General features: G+C 41.1%; 1 protein-coding gene across 2 annotated transcripts in view; it reads right to left on the reverse strand.

The window, feature by feature from the left end:
• Positions 1-27,981, reverse strand: part of GSK3B (glycogen synthase kinase 3 beta) — a 153,587-nt gene that overhangs the window by 75,122 nt on the left and 50,484 nt on the right. For both annotated transcript variants that reach the window (XM_027878902.1, XM_027878901.1), the window contains one exon: positions 21,736-21,929. In XM_027878902.1, the coding sequence (XP_027734703.1) occupies positions 21,736-21,929 (194 nt within the window). The remainder of the gene's footprint in view (positions 1-21,735; positions 21,930-27,981) is intronic.

The raw sequence follows: 27,981 nt of genomic DNA on the forward strand, positions 1-27,981 counted from the left end.
TTCTCCTCTTGCACATCATGTTTATGCTTTCTTTCTTTCCTCTGCTTCCACGGTAATCTTCTCCTTTCTACCACAGTTCTTATCCTTCAGCAAAGGTTTTCCCACAGTGAAGAGCAGGAGGAGAAAGCCATGGGCAAAGCTGGGGAAGAAACTAGTTTTCAGCAGAAGGCATGCAGACAGTGATGAAGCAGCAGGGCTTGCTCTTTTTTCCCTGCTTCCTTCCAGTCAAACAGCCAGAATGGCCAGTCACATCCACTCACCTTCACCCGCTGCACTGCTGAGCCTGCCCTGAGAACAGGCTGAAGCCTTGAGAGATCTGAAGCATTTTTCATACAGCAGCAAAAAAAGCAAAAAAGCTCTTTATCCTGACCATCTCCCACCACAAGAACACCAAGCACAGGGCAGCAGGCACATGCTGACAAAGGTTTTACAACGTGATCCTGGACAGCTGTGCTTGATGCCTTGCAGAGACAGAGACAGCTGCCTGCACAACATTTAAGCCATCCCTCCTAGACTCAGTTTTGTAAAATATACTGAAACAAAAAGACTGGAGACCACAGAGGATGCCTTTGAAACAGCACCTTACAGCTTATCAAGGGGTAGTGGGATGACAAAACCCAATTTTGCAAAAAATTTAACATATTTTCACTAATATCATTACTAAAGTTCCAATTCTAGTATGTGTGGTTTGTCCGAAGCTTGGTGGGACAGACTGCAAAATGAATGCTGTACCACATCTTCTCTAAAAATTCCTGAAGCTGCCTGACCCATTCCTCCAAAGATGGGTTTCAAACAGCTTCAACTGCAAAGCTACTTTTAACACTGTCCTGCTGTCAGCAGAAGTTATTTTCACAGAACTGCCTTTCACAGATATATGATAATTCAGGTATTTTCAGAATAAAGGCCAACCTTTCTGTATTTGCCCCAATATATCACTAGAATACATCAGTGCTTAGAGGAAAAAGTGCAAAAAGGGCTTAACTACAGAAACCTGGTCTGGGAATCTGCCCATGCTGGTCACCACTAGTGTGGTACGTCCCTTTAGTAGGCAAGCAATTTAAAGCAGAGGCAAATGTCAACAGGGATCACAGTCTTCCTCATTTACATTTGAGGCGTGGATTAGGACAAAACCCCAGTCACCCCCTCCTGTCAGTCACAGCATAATTACAACACCAGCAGATCTAATTTGGGGTGGTCTCCATTTTTAGCAGACCTGATAGTCTCGAACTCATACAATCATGACCTTTAACGCAGAAACAATGCCAAAAAACAAATACTGTGTATTAAATATCTGTATCTGTGACATATCAAGAGCTGTAATGCCACAACACACAACACCCAGATAGTGCTGGTCCATTGATGACTGTTAAATACTTGGAGCCCAGCAGGGCTAACACACAGGTCAGAAAGTCCAAATACCCTGTCCTGCTCCAACCTCTACCCATGTGTAACACAAGCATGTACATAGAAGCGGCTTGGAGCCTTACCAAAGGTAAAGGCACTTCGACTTTTATAATCCAAAAAGTCCCAGAGACACAGATCAAATACTGATTTATATACTGCTAACATTCTGGGACTCCCTAAGGAAAACAAAACAAAACTGAAGAAAAAAAAAAAAGTGATAGCCATCAGCAGTTTACAGCACAAATATAGAATTGCTGCTTTAAACACTTTCTCCTTACACCTCTTTCTGCCTGCCATTCGTAGGAATCCCAATCCTCATACAAGGAAAATCCCAAAGGCTAAGTACCTATGCAATAAGAGAATAGGGAGTGCATGTGCACTGTGCCATGTGAGGGGGGTGAGCAGAGGAAGCTGGCAGGGGGTCCAAGACACAGAACGTCTGTGTGTGCAGTTCCATGCACCTCAGTGAACGGTTGCATCATGCTCTGTTTTACTACATAACCAGAAGAAATCAAAGGCTCCAAACCCAGCTTCATCTTGCTATCGAGTTCCACAATGCTGCCACACTTTCCATTACTTGCCCTCATGTAAAAATGTGGTAATTAAGATCCTGAAGCAACAAACGATGGAGATACGGAGCAAGGCTGCACTGCAAAGTGTTTTGGATACGCTGGCCTGCGAACACCCAGACCGAGTCCAAGGCACAGAACGCGTGCGTCAGCTGTATTCTGTCCAAAATTTATTACTGAGCACAGCGACCTTCAGCCTTGGCACAGGCACAGATCAGGGCAAAAAGTGTCGGCTATGAACACAGCAGCAGCAGCAGCAGCAGAACCTGCCTGAAGAGGCCAGTGGGCAGATTGTGCTGGGCTGGAGCCAGGCCAGGGCAAGATGAAGGCACAGGGTTCAGGCAAGCGTAGGTGGGGCCACCAGCGCACTCCCAACCTGCAAACCCGTGATTTATTAACAGCTGGACTGAAATTAAAGAGCGGACAGGGGCAGCAGGAGTCAAAAACATACCTGAAACTAAGGCTAAAGAATAATGAGTGAAACAGAAAGTCACAAGGCCACCCCAAAGGTGGGCTAGATTTCATTAGCCCCATAAGAACTAGATAGATTTGAACACCAACCATGCAGTAATGTGTGAGCTGACAGAAAGACATACTGGATGGAAATCTGGGGTACTAACATGCACCTTGTTTCCACCCTATTAATTCCTTCTATGGTATTACTGCTCCCAATAAACTCAGGCATTACATCCATTCTCACAAAGGGGCCATGTGCTTTGAACTTTTTAACTCTTCCCCTAGGCAGTCAGCAATGCCATATTACGTCATCTCCAGCCTGCTCTTCCTGATGCAGAACACAGTCCCTAAGCAGAAAACTTGATCTTCATACAACTATTACACATAGTTTCCTATAACTGGAGACAGAAATGGCTTATTTGTGTTCTTGAATGATAAAACAAGTCTTGATCTCTTCCATGAGAACAGAAGAAAAAATATCTGAATTTTCTTTCATTTCCTTCCTGTATCTCAGCAGTTAATTGAAGGGTGGAAGACAAATTCTTCTTCGTTGCTGCCTCTTTAAATGGAAGTGGAGTTTTAAGAGCCTCTGAGACTTAATATCATCTCTAAGTTCCTGCCAGCTTTGGAAGCTCAAGACTTAAGTTGGAAGGCAAACTGATTTCCAGCATCACGTCACTTCTAGACCACAACCTGAAATTCACTAAATCATTTTCAAGTGGTTGTTTCAAATATTGTGATCTGATGAACAGCTCAGTTTTACACTTCCATTCTACAGCATCTACTGTGCTCTGCCAGCAGCAAGTCTAAATTCAGGAGGAATTGCAGTTAGAAAAACAGAACTAGGTCTGAAACTCAGAGATTTTTCAAATCCATTATAAGATTGAAATAAAGTGCAGGAAGGAGAATAATTGAAAGGAGAAGTATTTTCTAAAAGGCAGCCCTATGCTTTCAGAGATAATAGCCATTCTTTTTCAGTGGTAGCACAGAGGATCTCTGTTGAAAAACTCTCACGGTAAAAATCATTTTCCTTTCATAGAAACAGCAGTAAGACCTTTTCCCTCATGTTTTGATTTTCAACTCTTCAACCAAGAAGAAGAAAGTCAGTCTAAAAATGCCTGTAACATCAGTCCTCAGGGAGTCTGCAACATCCATGGAACCTTACACCTGCAATCACAATCGGAACAGGTTGCAATTAATCTATTAATCAAATAAGTTCCAATCTCCCCCAGGCATAAGACATTTGCTGGGTTGGTAATCACTATGTTATTAAACATTAATGAAATGTTTTATTACTCTTGGCCTTCTCTTCTTACATATGATGTAGCAGATGTTTCATGCAAACAGATTCCAAAGGACTTGATAAACAAAAATAATTTCTCCTCACCCTCAAAAAAAATATTTATTTAGGGAACAGGTTGCTTCCGATGTTTATTTTTCCTTTGTCTCAGGACTATTTCTACATGACATGAAGATGCCTAATGTTACAAGTCATGAGGGGCTTCTATTTCAAGCTAAATGACTCCCTCAGACCTGAGAGGCAACATTCAAACTAGAAGGACACAAGAAAGAAAAATGACAGGTGAAGACTGAGCAGCGAGCAAAAGGGGATTGGAACTGGCAAGTGGATTTAGCTGCCTGCAGATGATTATTTGCCAAGCAGAATTAAATTTTCAGTAAGTACAAGTCTTAATAATGAGCTCCCAGATAACTAAGCTTTTAAAAGGTTAAGCATTCCCTGTCGAACTCAGAAGAAGACTGGGCAGTTCCTCCTCTGAGGGTGGGGGAACAGGAGAGGAAACTGGTTCAACTCCAGCAGTGAAGTTAAAATTGGAGCTTACACTACTTACGTTATACACGCATACAATAAGCCCTTCTCCCCAAATTCATACTGGGTTGCCCACCCCCTGGTTTGGCAAGTTTGCCATAAGCAGATAACAGAATGTATTAGCTACCACTGTAACTAATAAAACCATAACATGTGAATACCATGTCTAAGACAAAAACTACCCTACCAAATTTCAGATGATAGACACATATGTCCAAGAATGTCTAACACTCATTCAATTTTATATATTAAAAAAAATTTTCAAGCTTCCCCAAACACTACCTTCATATTAAAAGACAGCAGCACATTCTTCCCAGAGCTGCAAAACAATTTCACCAGTTGACCTTTGTTAGACACAAGCAATCCAAGCAATACACTTGGAAAGGGAAAGCCAACTGTGTCAAAGTACAAATGCACTATAAGTTACTAGAAGAATTAGCATTCCAAGTATGATAAAACAGATTATCAGACTTCTTGCTTGAGGGTTTTTTTCTTAGTCAGCACTAGCGCTTTTCAAACACTGTCCCATTTTTCGTGAAATCATTTCCTTAGGCAAAAGGGTGTCACAGCAATGAAATGATTAGGAAATCTTCACATTCACTTCTAGCCTAAACTACCCCAAAAGAAAGAGTACAGAGAAGAGCAAGTTTTAGCAACTGTGTGCATAACAAGGTGTGGGGTTTAATGACAAATTTAAAGGCAGACAGACACAGTACTATGGTTAGATTCACCATTTAGTCACACTAAAAAGGAATAGAGGTCTCTTCAAAAGAAAGAAAGGTGCAGAAAGAAATTATTTAATATGTCAGGTGAGCACCATGAATTTCAAGGGGCACACTTTCAGCAAATTTCACAAGGCTACACTACCCCTCACAGGCTTCCAGTTTCAATTTCCCAAGCACCAGCTTCAGATGGACCATCACAAGGCAGGGGCAAGCTAACTCCCATGAAGCCCAGTCCTTCTTCCCTCAGTATGTGCAAAAATCACAGAGTGGTTTGGGTTGGAAAGGACCTTCAAGATCACCTAGGTCCAACTCCCCCACCATGGGCAGAGACACTAGATCCAGTAGACCAGGTTCCTCAAAGCCCCATCCAAGCCAGCCTTGAACACTTTCAAGGATGGGGAAACCACAACTTCTCCGGGCAACCTGTTCCATTGTCTCCCACTTGCACAGTGACGAACTTCTTCCTCACATCTAATCTAAACCTCTCCTCCTTCAGTTTAAAGCCATTCCCCCTTGTCCTATTGCTACATGCCCTTGTAAGAAGTCCCTCTCCAGCTCTACTGCAGCTCCCTTTAGGTACTGGTCAGCTGTTCTAGGGTCTCCCTGAAGCCTTCTCTTCTCCAGGTTGAACAGCCACAACTCTCTCAGCCTGTCTTCATAACAGAGTTGCTCAATTTCCTAATCACCTTCACCACCCTCATCCGGACTCACTCCAGCAAGTCCCTATTCTTCTTATGTCGGTGGCCCCAAGCCTGGCAGAACTCCAGGTGAGATCTCATGAGGGCAGAGCAGAGGGAAAGAATCCCCTCCCTTAACCTGCTGTCCATGCTGCTTTTGATGCAACCAAGGACACGTTTGGCCTTCTGGACTGAAAGCACACATTGCTGGGTCATGTCAAGCTTCTCCTTCACCAGCACCCCTGAGTGCTTCTCCTCAGGACTGCTCTCAAACCATTCTCTGTCCAGCCTGTATTTTGCTTGGGGTTGCCCTGACCCAGATACAGGACCTTGCACTTCGCCCTGTTGGACACCATGAAGTTCATACAGGCCCATCTCTTAAGACTGCCAAGGTCCCTCTGGATGGCATCAGTTCCCTCCAGCGTGATGACCACACCCCACAGCTTGGTGTTGTCAGCAAACATCCTGAGGATGCACTGAATCCCACCATCCTTGCCACCAAAGACATTAAACAGTGCTGGTCCCAATAATGAGCCCTGAAGAATGCCACTTGTCACTGGTCTCCACTGGGACATCAAGCCATTGACTGCAACTTTTTGGGTGCGACCATTCAGCCAACTCCTTATGCACAAAGTGGTCCAGTGTCTCTCCAGTTTAGAGGCAAGGCTATCATGTGGGACAGTGTCAAATACTTTGCAGAAGTCCAGGTAGATGATATCAGTTGCTCTTCCTTCATCCACCACCTTCTGGTGGATGTAACCCTGTCACAGAAGGTCACCAAATATGTCAGCCCTGATTTGCCCTTACTGAAGTCATGCTGGCTGTCACCAATGCCCTCCTTATTTTCCATGTGCCTTAGCATAACTTTCAGAAGGATCTGCTCCACGATCTTGCCAGGCACCGATGTAAGACTAACCAGCCTGCAATTCCCCAGGTCTTCCTTATTTCCCTTTTTAAAAACAAGGGTTATGTTTCCCCTTTGCCAGTCAGTAGGGACTTCACTGGATGGTCACAGCTCCTCAAATATGATGGACAGTGGTTTAACCACCTCCTTCGTCAGCTCCCTCAAGACCTGTGGATGCATTTCATCAGGTCCCATGCACTTGTGAACCTTGTGAACATTATCGATTCAATTACTCCCTTTGCTGACTGCGATAAGAGAGCTCAGAATTTAAGCCCACCCTAGCATTAAGTATCACAATCAATAATGTTAGGAATATGCTGCAACGAGGCCTTGATTCATGAACAGCTGCAGTTTAAACTCACCGAACAGAAGTAGCCTTCCACACGCAGTCGCCCACCCCATCCCTTCTCCTCCCAGGAGCTGCTGTCCTTGCAGCCAGGGTACCTGGGGCGCTCCAATATCAGACACTGCCTGATTCACCAGCTTGCCAGCCAGAGAACTCGCCAGGAATCGAGTTCAACACACAGGTTGCAAACTGTGCTGCTTCCAGAGCTGATCCATAACCACACTGAAGTTTTTACTGCAGGAGCAGCAAGTGCATCAACCATCCCATTCGCCACTGCCCCCAAGTCCTCTCATTTCAGTTGTTTCAAGCACCCATTCACTGGCCTCACTGTCAGGTACTACAGAGTAGATGTGAGACCAGCAAGTTCTCAGGGAAGGAAAAACAAAAAGTTGAAGTCATAGTTTGGAACTTGGGCAGTAGCAACACTGCCACTGGATAAGAGAGAGGTAGCTTTGGGAGCATGCCGGCATCCACTTTGCTTCCAGAATAAAATAAGAATTTACACATAACCCTGTAACCAGTAAACAGAAGAAAACTGGTAAAAACAAGGAACTGAGGGAACAAAGATGACTTGATCAGACTAATCACCTCTGACTGATGACCACATCATCCAACAGTTTGTCAGCAGCCATTCGCCTTGCAAAGAAGGTTCAAAAAAGCTTTGTTTCTAGTCATGTGGGACTCTAAAACCTGAAGAGATGGACGTTCAACCTCTCTTTACTGAACTTATAAGTTGTTTTCAAAAATAAATTTGTAGAACATGAGATTCAATGCAAATCAATCACAAATTATGTCAGAAAGCGTTTCCTACACCACCTACCATCTTTTCAGTGGATTACACATTCTGTATGTTTAACATACAGTACTAAGGAGATTCTCATAAACTGATTCATTAAAACATCCACTGTTCATAATAAGCAAGTTGCAAAACCTTTCACTGACCTTGCCATATACTTCCCACTACAAGATCTTATTTTCCACAGTTTAAGGAGGTCTCTCACTGAACACATCATGTAGAACAGGCACAGTGTGGGGATGACCTACGGCTGAGTAATGATCCTGCTCCTCTGCTCAGTACCAGTGAGGTCGTACCTGGAGCGCTGTGTCCAGTTCTGGGCTCTCAAGCACAACAGAGACATGGAGCTCCTGGAGTAGGTCCAGCAGAGGGCTACCAAGATGGTTAAGGGACCACAGCATCTCTCTTAGAAGGAACAGCTGAAGGAGCTGGGCCTGTTCAGCCTCAAACAGACGTCTGAGAGGGGACCTCATCAACGCCTCTTAAGTATCTGCAGGGAGGTGCCAAGAGGACAGTCAGGCTCTTCTCGGTGGTGCTGAGCAATGGGACAAGAGGCAACAGGCAGAAACTGGTGAACAGGAAGTTCCACCTGAACATGAGGAAGAACTTCTTCACTGTGCAGGGGATCAAGCACTGGTACAGATTGTCCAGAGAGGTTGTGGAGTCTCCCTCACTGAAGATATTCAAGAACAATCTGGAAGCAATCCTGTGCCATGTGCTTTAGGATGACCTTGTTTGAGCAGGGAGGTTGGACCAGATGACCCACTGTGGTCCCTTCCAACCTTAACCCATTTTGTGATTCTGTGAATTCATCTTCCTTGCCCCACTCCTGACCAGTGAAAATTTCTTTTGCGCATTTTCTTGAAATCAAATGCTACACAAAGGGTGCTGAGACCCTTTTGCATTCAAAATCCCAAGAGTATGAAATAAGTAAGATTACTGTCAGCTGAAGATGTGGTACTGCCTGCCTTGCAAGCAAAGCAGTATCACTCCCTCCATAGTCTGCACACAAGGTTAAGACAAGACAGAAATCATTGTATCTTGAGCTATATTTACGCTCAGGAAAATTCAAATAAATTTTAAAGGTGAATCAATTAAAACTTTCTACAGTGTTTAGTTGGACAGCTGAATTCAGAAGGGTTTCAGAAAAATTTATCTACTCAAGAAGTCACCTGCAGAATTACTACCTTCAAGCAGATCCATGCAGATGAGCCAGTAGGACAGGATGCCACAGCTCAGCGCTCCACCAGGAAAGCACTTTCTCCTACCACCTGCACAGAGCGTTGTGCTTTTGCACTGGGTACAGGCTGTTCCCACTAGCAAGGCAGACTCTTTCCAAGAGATATTCATCAGGTTAAATCCAAACAAGAGTCCTTGCACTGTTTATCCATCCTGCTAATTGATGGCCTTCATGCTGCCACAGAAATTGTTCAATGAATACCCTGACTCTGTTATGCCTCCAACACTCCAGGCAACCTCAACATGTCCTAGTTTTTCTGTGTCTCATACTACTTTCTTGTCCTACTAGATCTGTTAGCCCTACGTGAAAGTAGATAACCTTTATGCCTGTTATGCAGTTACAGAAACAGACTCACTGCCTACCATGAAACCCAGTATACTACCTGCAAACAATGTCCTTTTTTGCCCTTTTCAAGTTATATTGACATAGTTTAAAAAAAAAAAAAAAAAGTGTGCATTGTACCAAGTTCTTGAATATTTGCTCTGGCTCTTCAAACACTGACTCCAATCATCAGCTGTGGTTTCCAGCACACTGGGGGAAGAGTATTTGTACTTCATATGTTCTCATGCTGCTGCTTTTGCAGGTATTTAAGTGAAAAGTGGATAGTGTTAATAAACCCACGATAATCAAGGAGGCTCAGGTCTCAGACAAGCAATTCTAGTACAGCTTACTATGACATTGCACTAACAGAAGAATTTAACCTAGAAAGAATACAGCATCAATTTTTTAAAAACTACAGAGCTCCTAATATCATTGCCTCAACTAAAAATTATCAGCTCTTACCACCTTCTAATTTTATAACTCAGAATTGCTCACTATTTGTAAAGTACGTTCAGCAGAGCACCACAAAGAAAAAAGTTTTTTCTCATTGGTTTTCCTCATTGATTCTAACAATCCCCATTGCTAGAAATTCTTCAGAAATCTGTGCTCACCTTAGATCTCCAGCTCTATCTACATCCTGTTACTCCCCATCAGACTTCAGCTGAAATGGGCTTATGAAGTTGCTTGACATGAGAAAACAATGCAAGTCTATCCATGCAAGACACTGAATTAAATCTTCCTGAAGTTCCCTAACCTGTGCATTACCTCTTGGAGCAGCAAACAGCCAAGTCCTCATTTTCACACTTGCACACTTACTACCAATTCCCATGTTAGTCAGCAGCACATCTGGGTAACGTTTCCTCTATTATGGAACAGCAAACCTGAACTTTCCCACTGAAGTGCCCACAGGCAACATCAACATTCACTATAAACTTTTACTTTAAAAAGGGGGGAGGAGGGAGGGAAGAAGGGAAAAAATCTTATTCTGTCCACTTGCAGCAGATCAATGCAACTGGTAGGTAGCACAGCAAGAAATATGCATGTCCCACCACAACACCGAGATAAGTTGCACTGTCCCATTTCAAGGACTAAGTAGACTGCAACAAATTATTACATTTATAATCAATCAACATACTTATACTTATACTCATCTGGTATAAGTGAGATGCCTGTCTTCAAGCCCAAAAAACTTGGTACAATCTTTATGACTCATGTGGCTGGTATGATTAAAGTAAGATGAATGCAAAAGGGCCTGCAAACTCAGTCTGATAAGCAGATCCTTGGAGAAACCTCTGAATGAAGAAACATAAGTGGATGAATCTCTCAAAGTTATATATTCTGTCTTCATCGTTTGATAAAGCTTAGGGGGGGAGGGGAGAAATGAGGAAAATACACTCTAGCTTTCTGTTTGAGTGCTTTTTGAATTAAAAAAACAAACCAAACAGATTCAGTTGTTGTTTTCCATATGCAGTCAATGATTCAGACTGGATGTTTATATTTTGACTAGTTAGCTGAGGACCTCAGCAGTCTAATCACCATGGCTGGGCTTTCAAAGGGACAGCACAAATGAAGAAGTGAAATGAGCACCTTTGCTGGACCTGTAACTATTAGACCTGTCTTCAAATCTTAGAATAACTACAGAACATAGATGCAGATGCATAGAGTCTGGTTATTTGCATCATGACACACATAAGAGCCTCCATTACTCATCCCAGTTCACTATATTAGGCACTGCATAAACAAAAACCCACCCTGAAGAGAGGTGACTGAGTTTTCCTTAGTTAAAAGTTTGTAACATATATTTAAAAATATGATAAACATCACACCTCACATTTCACCCTAAAGAAGAGTGAGTCCCTTCCTTGCTCCTGGCCAAAAAAATATTGCAAATGCATGACGACCACTTTTTTGACATCATTTGTTGTATTTTAAAACAAGCATCAACACAGCACCAAAGCATCAAGGACTGTAATTAGAATTTTCCTTAATGGAATAATTTACTCATTACCTTTCCAGAAATATTCCCTATTTTGGGTTATTACAGGATACAACTCTTAGAAAGCCACTCAAAGAAAAATCAGATTGGGTTTTATTTCCTGCAGTAGATCAAACAGGACAGCCTAGGTCATCCAACAGAACCTCAGTCTATGTTATTCTTTAAAATTTAATCTTCGCACCATATGCCGAATTTCACTGCATAATTGCAGACAGAAGATGTGATGGAAAAACAAAGTGGAACAAAAAGCCAAAACAGGCTTTCCTCAAAAACATGCGAAGTAAAGTAGCAGAAAAGTAATTCCTTGCAGCGTGTAGGCTAAAAATAACCTTGCTGGTCACAAACATCTCACCTCCTCAGTCATCCCAGGGACCAGGAAGTATCTAAGTCACAGGAAAAACCGGCAGTGCTGCTAATTCTAGAATATGCCCCAACAGTCTGAAATGCCTCTGTCTCTGCACTTTAGATGCTTGACAAAACATTTAAAAGAGTTTCCTTTTATTACTTTCCCGTGCCTTGGTACTACTTTTCCAAGAAGCAATGGGCAGTGCACATATTGCCTTCAGCACAAAAGAAAACAATCATCAATTACATGGCTCTCAAAGTTTTGAATACCTCCCAGAAGGAGCTTGCCATTTGGTTATAAAACGTCAGGACCACTCAAGAAAACAACTGGTAAACAAAAATTATTGCTATTTTTGCATTTACTTAAACCTTCCTCATTTTGTTTGCTGAATTTGAGTTATCGTTCCTCAAGGAAGAGTCACAAATAAATAAAAAAAAGCCAGCTCAATTACAAGGTTTTAAACAAAACCAAAAGGGCTGAACTACAAGACAGTGTTGGAGGGCACAGCACAGCTGTCTTGGTGACACATGAATGAAAACATCTCTTTGCTTCAGGAAGCCTCTGTTGAGCAGCAGGTGGATCTCTTCTGTCCTTTCTGTGACTAGCATTTCATCAGTTATCCCTTCTTTCCCCTCAAGTGTATAGCTGTGGCAGCAGAATATTTGAATAACAAATACCGAGTTCAGAAAGGACAGAGTTTGATACCGCCTTGTTTAGCAGCCATGTATTTTAAAGATAAAAAAATCTGTGTTCACTGGTAAAAACTGAAGACAAGTTATTTGATAATGTATTCCATGCTCTAGGAATGGCACATTGCACCAAAGATAATTTAACCAAGCAAGAATGAGGTAAGCAAGCGAGAGCCACAGGTATGTAATGTTGCTAGATGTAAAAACTGTTTATGCTAAATCATCCATAGCCAGGCAGGCCATCTCACGCTGTGAGACTTGCAAAAGAGAATACACAATGGTACAACAAAGAGCCTTGAAGAAACTGCATGCACCAAATATACAAGGAGTCTGAAAAGCACCATTTTTATCCCATCAAGCAGCAGTTACTCTTCTTTTTATACTCTGCACAATACTCTTTTCCCTATCTGGGAGACAGGAAAGTTCCTCCTGGGACACTTTCCACCCAATATCCTCTTTAACATCCAAGCCCTATACAGCAGCTGCATTACTTAGCTCTCAAGAGCATTAGATGCGCCTGTTCATCTCAGCTACATGATATGAAACAAAATGAATCTAGCCTAGAATTTACATACAACCTCATGCACAGTGTAACACTAAATCCCTGAGCTTCAGAAGGACTTCAGGAATTTTACTGTGACTTTTCTCTTTTTAAATGACCAAGTTTAGGCTGCATTTACAAAACAAAGAGCTGCCCTTGATTCTCTACTTCCAACTAGTTGCACACTTAGAAAGTCTACTCCATTGCCACATTACGAGTGTCAGCCATTGAATATTTTTAAATAAGACCAAGATAAACCAAATCTGCTCCAATAGTCTGTAACCTGCCAGTCTCAGGAGATGCAAAGATATATGGTCTCCATGGCAATGCTCCTGAAAGACTACCCAAGATCTTTCCACAAAACACCCCAAAATGAAGACCGTTAAGCTTTTACCTTCATCACACAGACCTTCAAACCCGTGCCATAAACGAGGCTCCCCCTCATTAGTAGGTGCGATCCAGAAGAAAAACTCTGATTTACGAACGTAAAATAAAGAGGTTATCCCTACTGCATGCCCAACTACTGTTTTTGTATGCCAGTCCTTCTCAGGCACTTAGAGGCAGCATAGTTAATAAGTCAAAGGAAAGGAAATTATCTTTCAAAATGGAACTTAATTTGACCACTATCAGGAATTCAGCGACATGTTCAAGTACACTCGCAAAGTCACAGTATGTGGTCATTATGTGACAGAATTACAGCTATTTTATATGCTTTAAACTACACATTTCCACATCTTAAAGGGTTTAGAATTCTTTGAAGCTGTAATCTCCACTTTGAATGTCATTATTTCACATAGAATCCATTTAACCCCTGTCTCGCAAAACTTAGGAATACATATATACATATATTCCTAAATTTTATTACAAGAGCTATATGAATTATCTGGACCAGTGGGGAAAAAAGACTTTTTATTAATTTAAGGTATCTTATGGTTCTTTTTGTTGGTCAGTACATTCACATAGGACAGGTTTAATTTTAGTCTCCAGTTATATACTAGAAGTGAACAGGGAGAGAGAAAACTGACAAAACATTTGTTTTGTTTTAAATTCCTATCTTTGGTCCTAGTCCTGGGAGTACCACAGAAAAACTCATGGAAAGAGAAAAGCTCAAAATCCAAAATAAAAGCACCACCTAAACTGTGACATGTATCCATACAAAGGCCTCACGCTAACATCCATGGAGCAGGGGCAAAAAAAGCCCTTCAGAGCTCTCTTGACTCCTCCCTTTTCAAAGAACACATTCTTATGGCACATTTCCCTACTAACATGTGGGTTTCCACAAGCCAACATGTGGAAACACGTTTCTACGCACACACAGAGCCACGTCTCCAGATGACGAGACTTCCTCCTCTTCCCTAGGCCAATTGCAGCTGCATGATGCTGCATTCCCTGGACATTAATTTTCAGTCCATCTCCCCAGCTGAAAACGAGAGAACTGAAATCAATGCCCTTAGTACAAACTCCATTTCATCTCCACGTGCCAAACTAAAGACCAATTTTGCATTAACAGCTATTACGCACCCAATTCAGCTGTCAGATCTGAAAACATCTGCAGGTACAGCCATAACTACAAATAATTTTATTTATATAGACTTTAAAATAATACAAAGTGAAAAAAAATGCTTCTTAACGCTCTTAGATCTCTTCTAGGCCACAGAAGTATGTCCAGGGAGGTTTCAGCTGACACAATGAACAGTACAGTGCTTTCTTCACAGACTGCCAAAAGCAAGGGTAAACAGATTTTGTATTCATTAGGAAAACTCAGTGTTTGAGAAAATTGGAAAATGAAATAAAATACAAGGTTGTGAGGGAGAAGTCAGATCTACCCAAACCTTTCAGTGTGCTATGAACAGACAGGCACTGCAACTGCAATTACAGTCTAATGACAGAATTGGCTCCAGTAAGCGTTCAGGAGATAGCCAGATCAAGTCCTGCTGTAAGAAAAGCTATTATCTTGGTAAGTGTCTCTGATAAGTGAGGCTCTGATAGTGTCTAACTAAGCTAAGGTGGACCAGAGCTACAAATCTGGCCACTGTACAAGAGTTAAAGCACAGGCTAGAAAAAAACTCCTTGAAACCGAACATAGCCTTCCAGCTGTTTAAAAGACGGAAAAACGTCCTGAACACACACCCAGGCATCTGCCATTCTGGAAATCATATCTGTAACCCTAGTCTTTAAAAGGGACTGCATCCCCTTAAATGATGATAGCTAGAAGGAGGAGGACAGTTTTGATCAGGTTCAATCATCTTTCTACTGCTAGTTTTACAGAAATTCACCATATTTACAGCCTTCCATTTTCAGCCTTCCGTTCCTACTTGTGATACCAACACAAGCTGTCTCATTAACCAGAAGACAGATCTGTTGTTCTGGGTGCTCTTTCTAGCTATTTAACAATAAAATTAGGGCATCCTTTAAACAGCAACACCTCCATGATGGTTTATGAACAGTGGTTCACTGTTCCTCAGATCTTCAAAGGAGCTATGATGTGCAAGTCCTCAAAGACTTAAAAGAAAGGTGCTTAAATGTTATTCATTCTCATCACCACGTCTTTCCTTTGTGACTTTTTATCCCATGGGTGCTTCTAACTCAACTGAGATAGGGTAAATAAAAACATTCTTTTGAGAGAAGGCCTTACAGATTAATGTTTGAATATTCAATGATCTGCAGATGAAGATATGAGAGAACTCAGCTAGCTCACAGAGAGATTAAATTAACAAAGGAAGTGCAGTCCTTAGTTCAGAGGAAACCTGTGCAGATGACAAGAGGTCACAGTGAAAGATAATCACGAATATATCAGAGAAAATCCAACCTCCACATTGTATTCAAGACTTTAAATGCTGACTTAAGATCAAGATAGTCTTCATTCTAAACCACGTAACTTTCAATTCCTTCTTTAGAAAGGAATGAAGCAGGAAGGAAAAGGAGGCTAAGGGATGACCTCACTTTCTACAACTACCTGAAAGAAGGCTGCAGCAAAGAGGGAGTCAGTCTCTTCTGCCAGGCAACTAGTGACAGGACGAGAGGACATTGCCTCAGGCTGCACCAGGGGAAGTACAGGTTGGACATCAGGAGGAATTTCTTCATGGAACAGCTTCTTAAACATTGGAATGGACTGCCCAGGGAGGTGGTGGAGTCACCGCCCCTGAATGTGTTCAAGAAAAAACTGGATGTGGCACTTAGTGCCATGGTGCAGCCAACAAGGTGGTGATCAGCCCAAGGTTGGACTCGATCTCGGAGGTCTTCCTGTGACTTCACTCGACTGTGTGCTTGAAATGGTCTACACCTCAGGCACATACAAAGGAAGTCAAGAGCTCTACGAGAGATCCAGCTGTAATAATGGTTTCTCTTCAACTGAAGATTTAACATTCTTATGACAAAGCAACAATCACAGGAAGACAGATTTGCTAATACATTAAAAAGCAAGACGATTCACACATCCTGTCTGAACTTGAGAAAGGGAAAGCAAACCTGTAGAGAAGAGACAGAGACCATTTCCCTTAAAGCTTTACAACTGGGTTCCCCAACTCATATCAAGAGGCTGGATGTCAAACTCCTGTCTGTCAGTCTATAGAATTTACAGACTGCAGAATAAGACTGGTTTGAACTCTTCTTTCAATCAGATTACTGGGTACATGGCTCCTCAAAATAGGAGCTGATTGCTACACTAACAGTGACCTTAACACACTGAAGCCCTTCAAAAATGGAGCCTTTTTTTCAATATAATACTACTATCTGCTGTACCTTAACCAGCCATGGATAACCAAGAGCCAAGGTCAACCAAGCGTGGAACTAATTAAACCCAATTTGAAGTCAGATTCTCACCAATGACATTCCGAGAGCAAAAGATACCTATCATTAATCAACAGGTTCACTTTTTAAACATGCATGTTTACGAATGACACTTTCAACCACAAGCAGAGACACGCAACCTATTAAAAAAACTGGGTCAACTTTAGATTGTTGAATGCTTTAAATGGAAAAATCTCTTGAAAAGTTACCAGAACTTAAAAACCTACACATCCATTAATTTTTCAACAGGAATTCTTCCTTGTGGTTTTATATTTTTCATGGGAGCTGCTACAACCAAAGTTGCTGTAATTAAGTGAACACAAACAGTGGACATGGGCTACTTTGAAAAAGGATCTTTTTATACTTCACAGCTTGATATATTTGAGGCAGGAACTGAAGGAAAGCTGTTGCTCCTTCAGAAGCATTTCAAACAGCTCACAAAAGTACACACACCCAGCAGAGAAAGAAAGAAACCAGAACCTCAACACAGACTTATTTTTCCACCCTGCTGCTTTATTGGGTTTTAAAGCTCAGATTAACACTAAGACTTCATATATTAAAAAACAAAACAAAGAAACAACAAACATGCAAATAGTCATAACACCTACTTCTTCCATAAATAAAAATAGGAAAGAGTAGTGTGGCCTCAGTTTTACCAATGCAGGGCTTCACGTTTATGGACCATCAGGGCTCTCGTTTGACATCCTCTCACACTCCAGAAGATCTGCCTATTTAAATAATTCAGGCAACTAAGCCAAAGGCACACACGGTTGGATTGCTAAGCCCAGGAAGTCCTGAATGATTTGACAGACTGGATGGCATGAACGGTTCCCATTACAGAATTTGGCTTTCTCTTGCTGCACACTTCATGTCTGTGTGAGCCATTAACAAGAAATGTGATGCCCAATCTAGACTGTTTGAAAAGGTGCAAGAGTAGTATGAACTCTCTTCATCATTTAGATTTCAACAGCCTAGCACTAAAGCAGAAACATCAAGTACTGCAATTCCGATATGGAGAACTTAACTACTTATTCTCAGTCGGCTGTGAAATATTTCTAGCAATTCACACATTCATTCCAATAGGAATTCTTAAAATCGTTAATGGAATGACAGAAATAACAAAAAAAAATAGCTATTTATGTTAATATACGTGTTTGCTTATTATTAGCTTTTGCAGGATAAGACAGCAACATGACTGACTCCTAATCTGAAGAATATGCCAATGAACATGCCAAAAAAAGCAGTGCAAGAAAATTTATGCTACCAGTATTTTCTTTCCAAGCATCACAATTAGGCTGTGTCACTTAAGGGCCTGCACAGACACATGGATGAAAATAATTGAAAATGCTATGACTCATTTAACTGCACCTATCGATGCTTTGCATGAGAACCTATTATTATGCATCTGTGGGATAGAAGCAGAAACACAGATCTATGAAAGCTGGATCATGGTCTTTTGGAAATTCTGGCATTTGAAAGGATTTTAGCCCAGAAAGCTATTTTACACTATTTTTCAAAGAGAAACATCTTTCACCGCCTGTGAAACTTTTAACTAAAAAAAAAATCAAAACAAAAAAACACCCACACTCAAAAATATGACCCTCCATAACAACTAGAGACAAGTTCAGTTGTTCACAGACTAATGACAAACAGCACATAGCTTGAGAACTACTCACTCAAGTATCAAGTAATTACCCAAAATTACATTACTTAATTCCTCACACTTAATACAGAGAACTAGCTTAATAGCTTAGTGAAGGTAGAAATGAAAACTAAAATTAAGCATAACTCTCTAGATTTTATTTATTCCCTTCAACCATTTCCCACTATCCCTAGTATACCAATACTACTGCTCTACATTAAAATGAGTGTGTCTGGAGTTCAGTGTAAGATCCAGAGCAATTCAGAGACCCTGTTTAAAACACAGCCATGCAGGAACTGCACTGCCAAACTGAAGAACCACTGAACTGTAACAAGGGAGTAGAAGGAAGTAGGAGCATGGTAAACTATCATCACAGAAACTATAAGATTCAACTATTCAGCAAAGATTTTACACTCACTTCTTTCTGGTACGGACCAATGCCGCTTCCACTTCAGCAGTGAAGTGATGAAGGCTGATGAGCAACTTGTCATAGTAGTTGAAAAAGGGAAAGAAAGGCAACCCCCCTCTGGTAATTCCAGCTTTCAAGATAGCTTTAAACCTGGACAAAAATATCTCAGCTTCCTGACAGAGACCAAAAATTGGCAACTGTGGTGCATTTTCCAGATCTAAACAATAATCTCCCCCCACATTCACAAAATGCAGAAAGAACCTAGAAGTTACACTCTCTAGGGACTTCCTAAAGTTTCTGAATCGTGCCCTTTAAGTTTCAAGACTTTCTACTGTTTTTTTCTAAAAACATTTTTTTTAAGAGCTAAATCACAACAAAGGAATTATACTGCACATACCAAGACAAATACATTAGGAGGAGATAAGCATAAAGATAAGCAGGCACCAGCTAGAAGTTACAGCTGAAAGTTTCGGTCATGATTCAGATTTCAGGAAGCAACTTTAATACATCACTTTCCTCCTCCTGCTTTCTGCACCACTGGGATCAGCGCAGACAAATATTTCTAAACTGCCCCCTCTCTTCCCTCTGAAACTGGTAAAGTTCATTTAAATCAAACAAGCTACTGTCACCTTTGGCTGTCTACAGTAGGGTTGGGTTTCTTACCCTCAATCACTGCTGAAGCAGAGGTGTGCATTAATGAGAAGCAAGTGGCAGATTTCTTGAGGAATTCCACTGATCAGGTCTTGGATCTGGACTTGGGCAGCCAAGCAGGGATGGCAACAGCCCAGTCGATCTGCACATCACAGCTCAGCTCTCTGAACACCAGAGCTGGTCTACTCCTACACTGCAATCAGACTGTGCAGCCAACAGACATTCAGAGTTCTTGTTTAACTGGGGAATTATCTGGTCCAGCATTTACTACCTAAAACAGACATTCCCAAAAAGTAGCATACCCTGAAGTAATTGTACGCTATTCTTGATATAAGATACATGTGTCTAGCTTCCAAATCTGTCCAGGTAGAGGCTTTCATTCAGCCTGCAGGAATTTACATCTCCTGCCAACAGAACATACACTTCCAGATCAGTATGTGAAAAAAATGGGAGGACTAAATTGATGAAGGACAGGAAAAACTAGGGAGCTGAGACCAAAGGTAGATGGTGCTCTGCAGTTGGGACACAAGTTTGGGATAAGAATATGAAAAAATGCAAAACTTGGGTACTACTGCAGATGCGCTCCATGCAAATTATGAGGATTAAAAAAGTACTTTTAAATTAATGCTATCTGTAAATCTACACGTGAACTTAACCATTAATTACACCTTCTTTAGGGGTATTAAAGCCTCCAGGTATTGGATGTTCTCAGCTTGTATCATCAACTGTACACCAATGGTTCAGAGTCCAAACTGCAAACATCCTACTTAGCTTTTCAGTTTAGCTGCTTTGCTTTAACAAAGAGAGGGCTAATATTCAAGAGAAGTGATTTTTTTTCAAATCACTTAAAGAAACACTCCAAAATAAAAGGACATACAGTCAGATAACAAAATGTCACTGAACTGACTACGAAAACAAAAACAAAGACCTATACTTTATTCCAGATGCCCAAAAGAGATTAATTTTTAAAAAAATTATGATGTCCCAAACTATTAATATCTGGTGAGGAACTAAAATGCTCAGCCAAGTTTTCATTTTGACACACCACACAACCCCAGAGCTATGAGACTAAAAAAATCAAAGATTCTGGTCCAAAGCACCAGCCGATCTACCAAGCATGACATGGTACAGGAAATATCCTGGCCCTCCCCCTAAACCTATGCAATGGGAAGAGACTAAGACGCATGGCTAGGTCTAGAGCTTCTGTTTTTCCTCTTCTGTTTCATCTCTTCCATTCCTCTAAAATAACACACTCTTACTAACTACCTTCAACCCATAACACAGTCCAGAAATAACTCAGAGGTAAGAACAACGTAAGAACTTTACATGCCTTTCTCAATTGGAAGTATGTAATGCTACACGATTATGTTGATTTAAATATATATTTTATCTTCCATTTTATATCTAATGCATCTGTGACATGCTGATGCCTGTGGTGATGACAGGATTAAATTCCATGACTCAAGGAAAAGGCATACACCAGTTCCTTCAAAATACTTCAAAAGAATGATTTTGCTACCAAAAGAGGACACAAATTACAAATGCTACCAAGTGAAGCCAGTTGTGCATGAAGTCTTACTGTAAAACCAAGAAATGTTAAAACCAGTACCTTTGCTATCATGCACTGCTTGCACAAGTTGATCTGCAAGCCACTTGATTATAAGGGAAAACAGTCAAGGACATCAAATACGAAGCAGAGGACTAAGAGGTGATGAGTGGCTGATGGTCCTTAACTTTTATTTGGTTTAAATATCACCAGATAAAAGTGTTTTCCTCTGAAAGGTTACTTGTTGAGAATTAAGGATCATTTAGACTACTTGAAGTCCTAGAGGTAAAACCAGTCAAGATAGAACACATTTATAAATCAGGTACAAAGGGAAGTAACTTGTCTTCAGTCCAAACTGCCCTGGGCTCAGGATTTGTTATCTTCATACTCAGCCTTGGGAATTTCTGATGTACTCAAATACAGACTTTCACTTTATAGGTGCAACAACTAAGAACAAAGCCCAAAGGTTTCTGTTTCTTCCAGCAATTTAATTAGCAATTACTGGAGAACAGTCTATGCTAGAAAAAAGGTAAGCATAAGACAAGCTTTTCCCTGGTTTCCACACCTCACTGTCTAAAAAATCTGGTTGCAACCTGGAAACAGTATAGTATCAAATCAGGATTTTTAGCTTCCTGCTTTGCACTAATCCAAATAATCATAACAACAGTAACTCACTGATTTTCAAGTTAAACTATACCCCTTTATCATAAACCCTCCGTTTAATCTTTAGTCCTAAAAAATTTTTATGTGCATTTATGTGCTCCAATGAAAATACATTAAGAAAACCAAAACCACTGCCATCTAAGACATGGAAAATGAGGTAACATTCATGAAAACATGAAACTTATGCATAGGCTCACCTTAAATCTTTTATCCTGCAGGACTTTCTTAATGGCCACAAGCTCTCCTGAATCACAGAGTTTGGCTTGATACACAACACCAAAAGATCCATTTCCAATCACCTTGGTGTCTGTGTAGCTAACTTCTTGTGGTCGGTCCGGACCTTGTCCAGGAGTTGCCACTACTGTAGTCACCTTGCTGCCATCTTTGTCTCCTGGGAAGCAAGAGATACACAAATAATCAGAACACAGGCTTAAGCAAGACGACCAACAAGACGGAAACAGAAGAGGTTAAGACAAAGATTTAAATCAGCATGTGCATTTTAATCCCATAGAGAAAAACAGAAAACCTTGACAAAACGCAGAGCAAACAGTAAGCATATTTTTTACCAAAATATATTAGGTGTTGAAAATTTTGTATCTAGATTATTGCTAACAAAAATTTGCTTTCCAAAAGCAAAGAGCTGAGCAATAAAACGTGACGCACGAAGAAGTCAAGTACTTATTCCCACATCTGATTATAAAGTAAGTGGTATTAAATTAAATAGTGTTGTTTGTATTACCAAAGTGAAGCATTTTCCCATCTTTTCCTGTAACTGCAGAAACCAAACTGTCAGTATGGCTGTCAAAGCAGCACTCTGACCTTTACAAGCAATAAAAACCAGGAGAACTGAAAGTTTGTTACAAATCCACCTACAGATAAAGCTTCAGCTTGCACACATTAGGAAGCATAACCTTTGTCAAACCTGGCTGTGTGCGCTCGAAGCAGAACCCAGGCCGCATCACGTGGCACAGTCCTGCTCCTCCCTTCTTCCATGCCTGGACTTCCTTGCAAAGAAGGGAGGCACTTGCTGGGGCAGAGGGAAGAAGGGAGAGAAGGATGATGGTGGCAAGCACTTATGTGGCACTTCAACATGAAACAGAACACTGACAGGGATCCATGCTCAAGATGCAAGATCCCCGTGGAAGCTGAACAGATGGATGTGCTTCAGCACAGATGCAGTGGCTGTGGGTTTCAGCAGCCCACAGTCAACCACACATGCACCTTCTCAGCCACTTTCCCACCAAAAGATCAAGCCACTATACCTACTCTCAGCCCCACTGTTATGATCCACAGTGCTTCACCTTGTTCAAAGCCTGATTTTGTGAGAGGATCAAAGCTTTAGGTATTTTACAAACACACTCTGGGCATTTATTGCCTTTCAATTATGATGGCTCAGGTTACAGAACCGAACAGGGCTGCAAGAAAAAACAGAATGTGCTGTTCCACAGCAGTCACTCTGCAATTCTACAGCAACTGCACTCAAGAGATGCTCATCACATCTGCTTATTAAGAAACCTTTCCTCCACAACCTTTCCCAGGTGGTCTCTTCCAGACCTTCACTATTCATGTATTTAGAAAATCTTTCCAACAGGTACCTCAATCTCCTTTAGTGCAGTTTAGGTGAAACACTCCTTGTTCTGCTCCCAGAGGGCATGGAAAAAGGTGCAGTTCCCCCCTGCTCTCTTTCCCCCATCTTCCTCCCACCTCCTTCAAATATGTGAGGGGCTTTTGCAGAAAGGTTATCATGATGGAGAAGTTATTTCTCTTTGGGAAAGCTCTCCCCTCACCCATAAAAATCTCTCATGTATGGTACCGAAAACCAGACTCTGCAAAGGGAGATTATCTCAGCTCTACCCAGCATGCCGGTGACTTCTCATGTCCGACTTACAACACACTTGTTTGTACAGCCCAGCACAATGTTTGCAGCTTGTGCAATGCTGCAACCTCATGATCAGTTTGTGTACCAAACTCTCCTCTGCAAAGCTGCTGCCTGTCCAATCCTCATCCACTTTCCACTTATACACCTGATTGCTCTTATCAAAGCCTAATATTCTGCATTTGTCCTGGTTGAACTGCATCCAAGGTTACTGCACACTCTTGCCAGCATGTCACATCCTTCAAGCACAGTCACCATCAGGAGATCCATTTCACGATGCTACATTAAGTTTACCTAACAAACTGGTAAAAACCAGTGAATCCTGTGAGACTGCCTAAAGGTCCTGCAAAACCCCATGAAATATATCATGCTGTTTTTTTCTTGAACCTCCTGTTACACTCAAACAAAATAATCAAATAATTTTGTATGTCTTTCAGGGGATTTCCAGTAGTCCACTGTTTTCCTAGACTTCTCATGAGAAAATAAGTTCGAAAACTTCAGAGTCAAGATACACACATCTATCTACTACTACTACTTCTGTCTGTTCGTGTAAGATTCAGAAGAAAAACAGGTTGGTTTGATATCATTTACTCATGAAAAGTCCACATCAACTGCTACTCATCTTCTGTGTTACCTTTTAGGTTCTTAGGAATTGTTTGCTTTTATAACTCCAACTTCTCTACGAAACAAACTAACAAATCAAAAACATATAAAGCAAATCAGTGCTAAGGGTGCCAATAACTTGCCAAGCAATACAGAGTAGGTACAGTCCTTCTCCAAAACAGTCATGAGAAGGTGAGATACAGAATATATACAGATCTGAGATACAGATTTATACATTTAAAGAGAAAACAGGGTGGGGAGTAGGAAGGAAAACCAGAGAGAGACGAATGGTTGCTCATAAGGAGAGAGAGGAGGATAAATGGAAGTTACATGGAAAATTCACTCTCCTGTTTGACAACTGTTTAGAAATAAATGGAAGGAATCCAGGGGGGAAAAAAAAAAAAAGAAATTCTTTTTTTGGTAAATAAGTTGAAAGTGTAACTCTCATAGCAACCCTGCATTTTATTTGCCCAACTATTCTCTGATTAGCATTCTAACTCAGCACATACAAATAGGTTGCGTGTGTTTTACTGCAGCAATCCTCATCAAATAAAAGGTAATCCCCTAGCTTGGAGATTTTGGGTTTTTTTGGTGTTTTTTTTTTTTGGAGGGATCACCAGACCAGAATACTGAGACTATTGTTAATGAGTTTTGTTCTCCGTTCTTCCAATAATCAAGACTACTGAAGTCTTAGAGGTAAAAATAACTGTTCCTGGCAACACTGGTTGAGATTTGAAGTACTTGGTATCAAGAGATCTGCTCTAAGGACCCTCTTCAGAGTTGCAACTCGCTTAGGGACCTCCCCTACCATAAAAGCCAACTCCGAATTTCAAGCCACTTCAAGTGTTTTGTCCCGGTGTGGGGCTGCAGTGACATGGTCAAATTCTGCAGACCTCAAATGAGATGCCAATTGGTTTTACACATTTTCCTTTAAGCCCATAGAAAAACAACCCCTAACCAACTGTCAGTGCTTAAAACTGTAAGCACCAGACACAGTAATCGCTACACCAAGAATTACTTTCTTTCTTTACCAGAATGTTACAGAGCATTAAACCTCCCAGATGTTTCTCCCAGTTTCCTTCTTCCAACAAACAACAGTTTTTGCAAACACATCCACAAAAGATACCATAAAGACCCTAATCTTTAAAAAAATTAGGCCTGTTAAGAGTTTCAGTTATATTCCATTACAGAACAGCTGAACCTGAGGGACTGTAGGGGTAAAATTCACCTTGCACCTTTGACAGCTTTGATCTCCAAAAGTAAAACATCTCACTGCTTCTCAAAGTATACAGATACTGCGTTTGTATCACAGCAGCATCCAGAGGCCCCAACACTGTTCTGGTACTCCTTGCACTACACAGACAAATCTACTGTTCACAAGACCAAACGCACTTCAGAACGGTTATCCCAGTTTTAATTGTCTGGACAGCAAGAGCTGACTTGCCAGCCAAACAGCATGTAAAGGAGGAGTTCACTAAACAGCTTTCAGAAATGCTGGTTTTAGCCTCAGCATGATGAAAGACAGCAGAGAGGAAGCACCCCTGTCCAGAAATTGCCAGTACCCCCAAATGACTCCCAACAGCAAACACCAAGAAGCATTACATCACAGTCAGTCCTAACGAGAAGCCCAGACAGTTCTCATCTCATTCCCTTCACCTCTTCTTTTGTTCAGGACTGTCAGACTTAGTGTCCCTAGAGGATAAACAGGCATTGTCGAACACATGATACCCTCAACACCTTTGACTGTAGGGTCTACAACAGAACTAGGACATTAAATTTAAAAACTACAGAAGGAAAGAAGGGCCAAACACCACAAAACTAAACAGCTCTTACAGCACAGCTCTTACAGCACAGCTCACATCAAAACAGCTCAAATCTGGACAGCATTTGCCCAGAAGCTGTAGCTTTCTGGGGCCCACAGCAATATTACCTTGGCTTTACTGTCATCCAAAACAAAAAAGCAAATTCATTTGACTGTACAACCATCATCTAAGCCAGCCACCTTTGTAACACCCAGGGCAGAAGCACAAGTAAAAATAAATAGCTATCACACTGTAGCAAACTTGTATTTTCATTTGGTACGTTTCATGCAAACTCTTAAAGCATTTCCTCACGTGATATTAATGCTTAACATCCATAACATGGTATTTTGTTGGGTTTTTTTTGGATGAGAATCTGATATGCAACTGAAAACAAAATCCAGAAAATACAATTTCCAAATGCTCTGATCTTTCTAGCTCGCTTTCTACCTTTAGCACATGATGACCATATGGGACAGATTGAGGTAAAGTCAGTGGTTTCAAAGCAAAGAATACTCAGAAGCTTGTGGGAAGAAAGTAACGTACTCCACTCAAGAGGCCACTGCTTGTCAGAGCATCAGTGCAAGCTGTAACTCTATTTTCCAGTTTCTCGGTATAACTTCAGAATGGCTCATGTCATCATTTTACCTAATGCCATGAGCCTCTTACCCTTCAAGCTGATTCTTAATTCATTTTTGTACACTCAAAAAAGGTTGAATATATTCAATTCTGTCTTTTGTTTATAACATTCACCAATTAAACAAAAATTAATATGGATTAGTATTATTTAAATGAAATATTTGTATGGTTTGGGAACAAGAGGCATGCATCTCAAAAAAAGAAAAATAGTGGCAGATATTTTTGGTTTTATCCAGGTTAGATAAGGGATTCTGCTACTGGAGAAGTATTTTATTACATAAATACCCCACCAGCTGCAGATTCCTACCGCTAGCTCAAAGCTGACCATTCTGCAAGTGTACCACATGTATACTTTTTGCCTGTGCCTAAATGCAGCTGTCATTCAATAAAACTCACTTCAGCCCTCAGAGACCATGAAAGGCATCCTTTGCTATTGATCAGAACTTCCTACACACCTTCTAGTGAATGGGTCTGGAAAAAGTCCAAATTTATGTCTGCCCTACATCCCTTTACCTGTTTTGCTTCTGAGCAGTACAAACACACAATAATGCAGATATAGTCAGAGATCTAAGATTCTTTTTTTTTCCCCTTTCACCTATACATATATATATATATACACACACCTATCTCCCCTCTTCCTCCTCTTCTATATGTCTTGCAGTCAAAGGGAAGAAACAATGAACTAGCAGGATGTTTACAGCAGCTTTATTTCTACTTCAAATGCAAGCCTCAATCCTTTGTGCTGTCTACAAACTCCACCTTTTCCTTTGACTTCTCCTATCTCCTCTTGCCTCACTCGTCCTTGCTGGCATGCTCACAGGTCCTTCCATTAGATGCTACTTAGACTGTTTTTAAGTCCTAAAAGAAAACCTCATAGACCTGCAACAGACTCTCTACAAGGTCGAAGGTCACGTAGCTGTCTCCACTTACCTCAAGTATCGTCACTGACCTGTTTCAAATCTCATTGTCACCTCTCTATTAAAATATGGCTCAAGATTAAGTAACTGACTACTTCTCCCCTTCACAACACTGTTCCATCTTAATTTGCTCAATGTTCGATACAGTCAACAAGTCACTTCCACAGAAACCTGATGCTGCTGGATCCAGCCCCTGCCAATTGGATTAGGTTACAACCAGCAGCTGACACAACTACCTAGAAAGAAATGAGTGACCAGAAGGGGACGGAAGTCTATCAGAACCACACTCGCTCTCTTCCGTCACGGATAACTGGACGGTCAAAAGATCTGACTACTTTGTGAAACAAATGTTTTAATAGAAAGCACAACAAATGTTTTCTGCTGGTGCTGATCGTCAGATGTGTCTATGAAAAAAACACCCAGCTTCTTAGATATCTGTTCATGGCACGTGAAGGAAGATCATCAGCTGCTTTGAAAGTCTTCAGTGTGGCAACGTGTGCTGGAGGAAAAGACACTGTCAGCAGTAGAAATCATTACAAATTTCCTTTTTCTAATTATTTTTCCCACTGCATTTTTTTAAAAGTTAGTCACAGAAGAATTAATAATTAT

The sequence above is a fragment of the Empidonax traillii genome, unplaced genomic scaffold (assembly GCF_003031625.1).
Source record: "Empidonax traillii isolate 1590-97213 ecotype Southwest subspecies unplaced genomic scaffold, ASM303162v1 scaffold46:size3806547, whole genome shotgun sequence".
Taxonomy (NCBI): domain Eukaryota; kingdom Metazoa; phylum Chordata; class Aves; order Passeriformes; family Tyrannidae; genus Empidonax; species Empidonax traillii.